This window comes from Branchiostoma floridae, chromosome 6 (assembly GCF_000003815.2).
Source record: "Branchiostoma floridae strain S238N-H82 chromosome 6, Bfl_VNyyK, whole genome shotgun sequence".
Taxonomy (NCBI): domain Eukaryota; kingdom Metazoa; phylum Chordata; class Leptocardii; order Amphioxiformes; family Branchiostomatidae; genus Branchiostoma; species Branchiostoma floridae.
Window position 1 is genome coordinate 574,796 of NC_049984.1, and position 7,486 is coordinate 582,281.

The window sequence follows — 7,486 nt, forward strand, 5'->3', positions numbered from 1 at the left end:
AGACACTAGAGGGGGAGGGGGCCGTTGCTGTAGTTTAAGTGGATGCGATGTAAGTAGAATTATCACTGTGACATATCACCAGGTAGGGGGGGGGGGGGGAGTTGGGGGGGATGTAATAAGGGGCTCACCTGAACCTAGTTCCTGCCACGTTGATGGTGACCTCACAGTGCAGGTTGTGTGTGTGTGTGTGTGTGGTGGGGGGTCGTTAGGGGGGTAGTTAGGGGGGTAGGGGTGTGTGTGTGTGGGGGGGTAGTTAGGGGGGTAGTTAGGTAACAGACAGGTATAGCTCACCTGAACCTGGTGCCAGCCACATTAATGGTCACATCACAGTGCAGGTTGTGGTGGCGGAAGGCGTTGAGCTGCCGTAGAACGGTGTGCGGGTGGAACAGCGCAGATTCCCGCGCCGAATCCCGCCAACCAGACATCATCGCCGCCCTACGGACGGGAGAAACATTCGTGAGTGAACCTACCACTGCCATGGGGAAGAACTGAGGAAGAGAAGAGTTCAAAGCTAAACACACATTCTCCCTCTGTCAGTCCCAATAAACCAGTAAACAAACGTTTACCTCCACTAGGCCTTCCTATACAGGGGTACGGAGAGTAGCTTGACTTGACTTGAGAGTGATGGAGAGTAGAATAAAAGAATTTAAAAAGCCAGCACTCAGTCCGCAGAAAGGGAACCATTTAACCTAACTGCAAATTAGACCCCTATGTTAGCCCTGGCAAACTATCCTCCCCATATAAACTCTCCTCCCCGTATAAACTCTCCTCCCCATATAAACTATCCTCCCCGTATAAACTCTCCTCCCCATATAAACTATCCTCCCCCTATAAACTCTCCTCCCCGTATAAACTCTCCTCCCCGTATAAACTCTCCTCCCCATATAAACTATCCTCCCCGTATAAACTCTCCTCCCCGTATAAACTCTCCTCCCCATATAAATTATCCTCCCCGTATAAACTATCGGTATCCTCCCTATAATCATGTCCAGTTGCTTGAGTAATTGCTATCTGACATATTTTATTACCTGGATGTCTAACCTTCATTGACGTATCCTGCCTATAGCAAACGTAGTTAGTGTGGTAGAGACTAGTAACTTCCCTATAGCAACCGTAGTTAGTGTGGTAAAGACTTAGTAACTTCCCTATAGCAACCGTAGTTAGTGTGGTAAAGACTTATAGCAAACGTAGTTAGTGTGGTAGAGACTTAGTAACTTCCACTGGCAGGAGAAAGTAAAAGCAACAATTGTATTATAAAGAAAAGCGACATTTCAAACCTCCACTTAACATCCCGACTATTATAAACCAGAAAACACACCTGGCCCGAGCTCGTTGGTACACCTCTGGTCTATCATGCATATCATATCAGGACATCAGGCCACTTCCATCTGGAAATTAGGGAGGGAGTACCCAGCAACTACGAGCCTTGTTTTCCCACATTTCCACCACACAACAGACGTGCACTCCTACAGGGCTTACATTTCTGATGGAATATTCAATTTCCTAATGCTGTGCCTCCTTAGATGTCTAATGGAATAACCAGATTCCTACTTTGTCCCAAGGCTGAACCCCTAAATACCTAATGGAATAACCCAAGGCCAGACCCCATAAATCCTGTGGGTTCTGAGAACTGCAGGTTCCGAAGGCCAAACCTTATTGTCTTGTGCCCTTGGTGGTGAGGGGCACCTCGGAGGAGACAAGATTGTTCTAGAATGGAAGACTCCTCTCTGCCATCATGGCCAGGCTTTTAGCCAGGCAGGCGTCAGGGTGTCTTTTGTACGCCCTGTTCTGAAAATAATTGAAATTGGACACCCTACTTTATGCCACCCTTTAAGACACCCTTACACTGGGGAGCACATCCTCTGACCAGCATGAAATTCTGATTGACCAGGGATGCAGGGGACCAGTACTGACAGGTCACATGTGGCCTGTCTGACAGTAAATTTTAGCTTCACTCTCCCAAATTTGCACCTCAAAATGCAGGAAATAGTGTTTCAGAGAGATGAATTTCAAAGTTTTCTGAGTGAGGATGCCCCCAGACCCCCTACAATACTCGCACCTGCAGCGCTTGCCAAACGGCAAGAAAATTGGACACCACATGATGAAATCCTAGCTAAAAGCCTGATCATGGCCCAATCAAGCGAAGTCAGCATCGCAAGATAATAACTTTATTGCATGACAATCATACATGGTACAATGTATGGCATCAACTATGCAACATTTGTAAAAAATAGATATAAAGAATTAACTATCATAATTTCTTAAACTAAACATAGTACAGAATAGAGGTAAAGAATAAAACTTAACACCAAAACGAGTTTGCCTAAATAGTTGCTATTGTGTATTTCATAATGACAAAGCAGTCTTTTATATATTTACCCATGTTTCTATTGTGGGAGTTGCTATATATTTGGCATGCTTGATTGCCGCCAATAACACTGAAGGACAAAACGTGCGGCTCTCCTTTGTACGGCCACTTATACATTGGGACTCTCTCATGTGAAAACTTGGGAGGGGCCGTTCCACCTGCCACCACCTGTCCGCATGCATCGGGATCCGTAACTCCTGCCTGTGTTGTACATGTTTGTATCAAACTTTCCCTGCAACCATCAGCCACAAGGTTACACCCCCTACACACTTAATGGAATATCCCTTTACACCTCCTACATACCTACTACTATAATGGGATAACCTAGACCCACACCTTCCATACCTAATGGAATAACCTAAACCTGCACCCTACATACCTAATGGAATAACCTACGCCTGCACCCTCCATGCCTAATGGAATAACCCAAGGTTGCACCCTCCATGGCTAATGGAATAACCTACGCCTGCACCCTCCAAGCCTAATGGAATAACCCAAGGTTGTACCCTCCATGGCTAATGAAATAACCTACGCCTGCACCCTCCAAGCCTAATGGAATAACCCAAGGTTGCACCCTACATGGCTAATGGAATAACCCAAGGTTGCACCCTACATGGCTAATGGAATAACCCAAGGTTGCACCCTACATGGCTAATGGAATAACCTAAACCTGCACCCTACATTGCCTAATGGAATAACCCAAGGTTGCACCCTACATGGCTAATGGAATAAACCAAGGTTGCACCCTACATGGCTAATGGAATAACCTACGCCTGCACCCTCCATGCCTAATGGAATAACCCAAGGCTACCTGCCAGCTACCATCAGCTCACCTGCTACTAGTAATAGAGTCTGCAATGAATAGCTGACGATCCTTGAGAAGGAAACATTAATAATAATCATCCCAACAGGTGCTTAATTGGTTCTGAAGGGTGTTTATATACAAATAGCAGAGTAAAACCTTGAGACAGAATCCCAGTGGACAGAGCTGTGTGAGTACTGCAGTGTGAGTAACTCACTTCTGTGTGAGTAAGTTTGTTTGTAAGTAACTTCTGTACGCAGCTATCGATGTGTGAGCAACACTTCTGTAAATGTAATGCTGTATTCATTTCAGGGCTCGAAATACTACCTGCATATGCACGTTAGTGCAGGTGATTTTTTTGCTGTGCAGGTATTTCTGGTGTCTACCTGCTCCTAACCTGCACCAGGTTATGCACCATGTATTATTGTAAAGTAGATGCAATGAATAATAAAGATGTCAAATGAACAGCTTCCAGAGTGATTTTTCATAATAAAATCCGTAAATACCAGTATACTTATTTTGTTAGTAAAGAAGGTAGTAAATATGTGTATAAAGTGTGGGTTGTTTTATCTACTTTTGGATTATTTTTGAATGGTGCAGGTAAAATTTCTCTAGTGCAGGTAATTTCAAAAGCTACCTGCACCAGTGCAGGTAGACAGAAAAAACTATTTCAAGGCCTGTGTATGCAGGTACAGCTGAGTAAGTAACACTCCTGTAATGTTGTATGCAGGTACGGCTGTGTGAACAACAGAAGGCCTTGAGCTGTTGATGTGACCATCCTGGTTCATCATCAGTCTAATTGGATCTGAACACGGAATAAAACTCTTCAGCTGTGCTACAGAGTAAAACCTTGAGACAGCGTCCCACGGGCCCTGTAGTATTGTTACCATTCAGGTGGAGCCGTGTTACCATTCAGGTGGGGCTGCATCAAATGTGACGTTTTGTCAGAGAAAACCTTGAGTCTGACTCCCAACAGACACTCTCACGCCGCATCATCTGCAGACTTGCTTCCCAGCAGAGTTACGCTGGAAGCTTTCAACATAATTTTTGGTGGTGGCTTTTGAATTTTCAAAGACATGTCCCAGCGGCAAAAGTAGTAGCACAATCACTCACTCACTAGTCGACCCCCGAAGGGTACGGGGTAAGTCCGTGCACTACTTCAGCCCACGCCTGCCTGTCTGTCATGACCGCTCCCAGGCAGGCTTTTAGCTAGGATTTTATAATAGGGAGTCCAAACTTACTGGTGAGTCACGGTAAGTGACTATAGTAGGGGGGTCCGGGGGCATCTACCTTCCATGGTGCAGAGTTTTTGATGATTTTAAGTTAAAATGATGCATTCTAAGGTTTCCCAAGTGGCAAAAATACTGTTACAGAGGTCACAGTAGAAGATTGTGACCACAGATGACCTGGTAGCATCCCTGGTCAATCAGAATTTCATGCTTGTCAAAGGATTTTCTCCCCAGTATAGGGCGTCCAGGGGCATCAAATTTCTTATTATTCTAAGAAAAGTGCATCCAGATGATGCCTTGACGCATGCCTGGCTAAAAGCCTGCTCCCAGGTCCTCCTCGGCTAGCCCGGTATCCCTGGAGAGTACCCTCGGGAAGGTCAGCCTCCGGGAGTGAGTTTTTCCACGGGCCTCCATAAGCACAACCACGCTGCAGCTTATTCCTGCAGCTACCTCCTTCGTGTGACTGCCAGCTTTATGTGGCAGTCACCATCCGAAATGACGATTGCAGTCCCTTATAAAACATGCCCAACTTATGCCGAACCTAGGGTCGAACCCAGGCCAACGGATCCGCAGAATTTCATCGAGAATCTAGGCCAAGCAAAAGCATTAATTTTCATAAACGTCGACACGTAAAAGAACCCACCACTCCTCATAAGAAGAACTTGGGGCTTATCCTTTGTGCTTGGCCAAAACATGAGCAGTAGCGAAGCCACATTTTGCACTAATTACTACTTTAATAGGAAAAAAATAACACGCTACAGAAAGAGGCACCCAATACATTATCTCAATTATATTAAACATGTTACCTGTTTGTACCTGATTTGAAGTGTACAATGATTGAGGACGATGCACAATTTGAGGAAAAATATTGCAGTAATCTATAAAGGTGGTAAAATAATGAACAGTGGAGCAGAAACGATCCGACACCTCCCATCTGCTTGTATGCCCATAAACAGCTCCCATATACCACACACAGATTAATATTCTGACCTGATCACGCAGAGCCTACGGTGAGCTTACGTGCATAATTCAGCATCTAGAGTTAAAAATGTTCTTTTACACCCTTCCTACCTACCAGTGCTCGGCAGAACTCCAGCCTGTAGGGTGGAAAACAGAGATCATGGAGCAAAATATCAACCTTACCTCGCTTTGTCTGGTCCAGATGGGCTACGGAAAATATACCACCGCATCGACACGCTACTCACATAACCGTTTGAAAATCCATTTATACCTAATTTTACCATACATATCACAAATATAGCCTTGCAAAATTTCTTTGTATGTACTTTTTAGATTTAAAAAAGTTTATCTACTTTGGAATGGGTCCATTAAGACCTGCATCATTCCTTAAGTACGATTGATTTGAGTTCTGTATTACTTTTGCCGGCGGTCCTAACGGAGGGTGAAAGGTTAGTTTGGTGACGTCAGGACTGCACGTCCCTGTGTGTGTGGTCGGACATTACCTCAGATCTTTACCTCTAAAAAACTGCCGAAAGTCCGTGAGAATCGAGGATGGCGGACCGCTACAACATCCACAGTCAGCTGGAGCATCTACAGTCCAAGTACGTGGGCACGGGGCACTCCGACACCACCAAGTGGGAATGGCTGACCAACCAGGTGCGGCCGCTTTGTCTGACGACTCGCCCCCCTCCCCCTCTTCTTTCTTTCCTCCTCCCGTCATAATTTACAAACCTGCATATTCAGTGGTGCTCCTGCAGTTAGCCACACGCCGGACCACCCATGAACCCGGCGGGTGTGTGGTGGGGAGAACCCATGGATAATTCGCAGGGGCAAAAGTACAGCCGGCACAGCGGGAAGAAAAATGGTTCTTGTGCTGAGTGCTGGTTCTTTATGACACACGCACTCGAGTGTCGCCTAACCTCATCTTTGTTCCAGCCTCAGGACCACCCAGACCGGACCGGGTCCTTACGTCAGGGCAGCAGGCAGCTATCATCTGACTCTGACCTTTGTGAGATAAGAAAATGAATTCGATAGTTCAGTTTCTGTCGTGAATTCAAACACTGTCATGAAATGAAATGTCCTAACAATAGTAACATGAATTAATGCAGAGGAAAAAATGTAATTTTTACTTGTATACACATAGCATAATTTTGTGTTGTTTTCCATAGGAAGTAAAATACGTTTTCCCTTGCGCGAGTTGCCTCAGGTAGGATTCTCTGTGATTCTGAATGTGTCCTGTAAAAAGACACATGTTTGCAACTTGGTTTTATCAAGGAGGTTGAAAGCCTCCTTGGTTTTATGTTTCCAGTTTTGGTGGTGACCTCAAGATTTTGTTCTGCTTCTGCCCACCTAGTACCTACCCTGATGACTTCACACCCTCAAACCATGAACATTCTATAATGTATAAGCCCCCTCGCAGAGATCAGGACGCATGTGATGATGCTTCCTGATCTCTGTGAAAGGGCTACTTTTGTCCACGCAAATGCCTCGTACACGGTTGTTTGTTTGTTTGTTTGTTTACACTTGTCCCTTTTCCCTCCAGCACTGGGACAGTAACGCCTTCTACATGTTTGTTTGTTTATTTGTTTGTTTGTTTACACCTGTCCTGTTTCTCCCCAGCACCGTGACAGTAACGCCTGCTACATGGGTCACTTCGACATGCTGAACTACTTTGCCATCGCGGAGAACGAGACCAAGGCCAGGGTCAAGTTCAACCTCATGGAGCGGATGCTGCAGCCGTGCGGGCCGCCGCCCGAGAAGCCGGATTTCTGAACAACAAACAAACAAACAAACAACAACAACAACAGCTGTGCAGCCTGCTCGTCCTCCTGCACATGCTCAGAAGAGCCTGTACATAATACTGCAGTACTATTGGTCGTCATTCCATACCTGCTAAACTGGACAGATTCTCATCAGTATTTTACATCATTCGATACTGTACTCAAGGAAGGATATGTCCATGTACGATTGCATGTCCATTCTATAATATTTGGTAGTGAAAGATTTAACTACAAATATCTCATCCTGAATGTCCGGTGATACAAAAATCATGTCATCTCCTGTTCCTTTTTACCTACACGTGTACGAGCCTTTTTTGTAATAAAGAGTGTAAATGTACGAAGGGAA

General features: G+C 45.2%; 2 protein-coding genes across 5 annotated transcripts in view; one reads left to right on the top strand and one right to left on the bottom strand.

Annotated features, from left to right (window-relative positions):
- Positions 1 to 6,624, bottom strand: part of LOC118417737 (zinc finger and BTB domain-containing protein 17-like) — a 10,270-nt gene extending 3,646 nt beyond the window's left edge. The window contains exons 1-3 of one of the 4 annotated variants that reach the window (XM_035823431.1): positions 6,092 to 6,624; positions 324 to 435; positions 129 to 160 (exon numbers count right to left, since the gene is read on the bottom strand). In XM_035823431.1, the coding sequence (XP_035679324.1) occupies positions 129 to 160; positions 324 to 428 (137 nt within the window). In that variant the 5' untranslated portion in view covers positions 429 to 435; positions 6,092 to 6,624. Of the gene's footprint in view, positions 1 to 128; positions 161 to 291; positions 436 to 1,318; positions 1,835 to 5,474; positions 5,552 to 6,091 lie in introns of those variants that run through there. The other 3 variants (XM_035823429.1, XM_035823430.1, XM_035823432.1) reach the window with 3 other exon arrangements.
- LOC118417738 (splicing factor 3B subunit 5) lies at positions 5,842 to 7,486 on the top strand (the record flags this gene model as incomplete). The annotated part of the gene is given in 2 exon segments (XM_035823433.1): positions 5,842 to 6,016; positions 6,980 to 7,486. Coding segments are annotated over 2 exon segments (258 nt in total). The 3' UTR covers positions 7,133 to 7,486.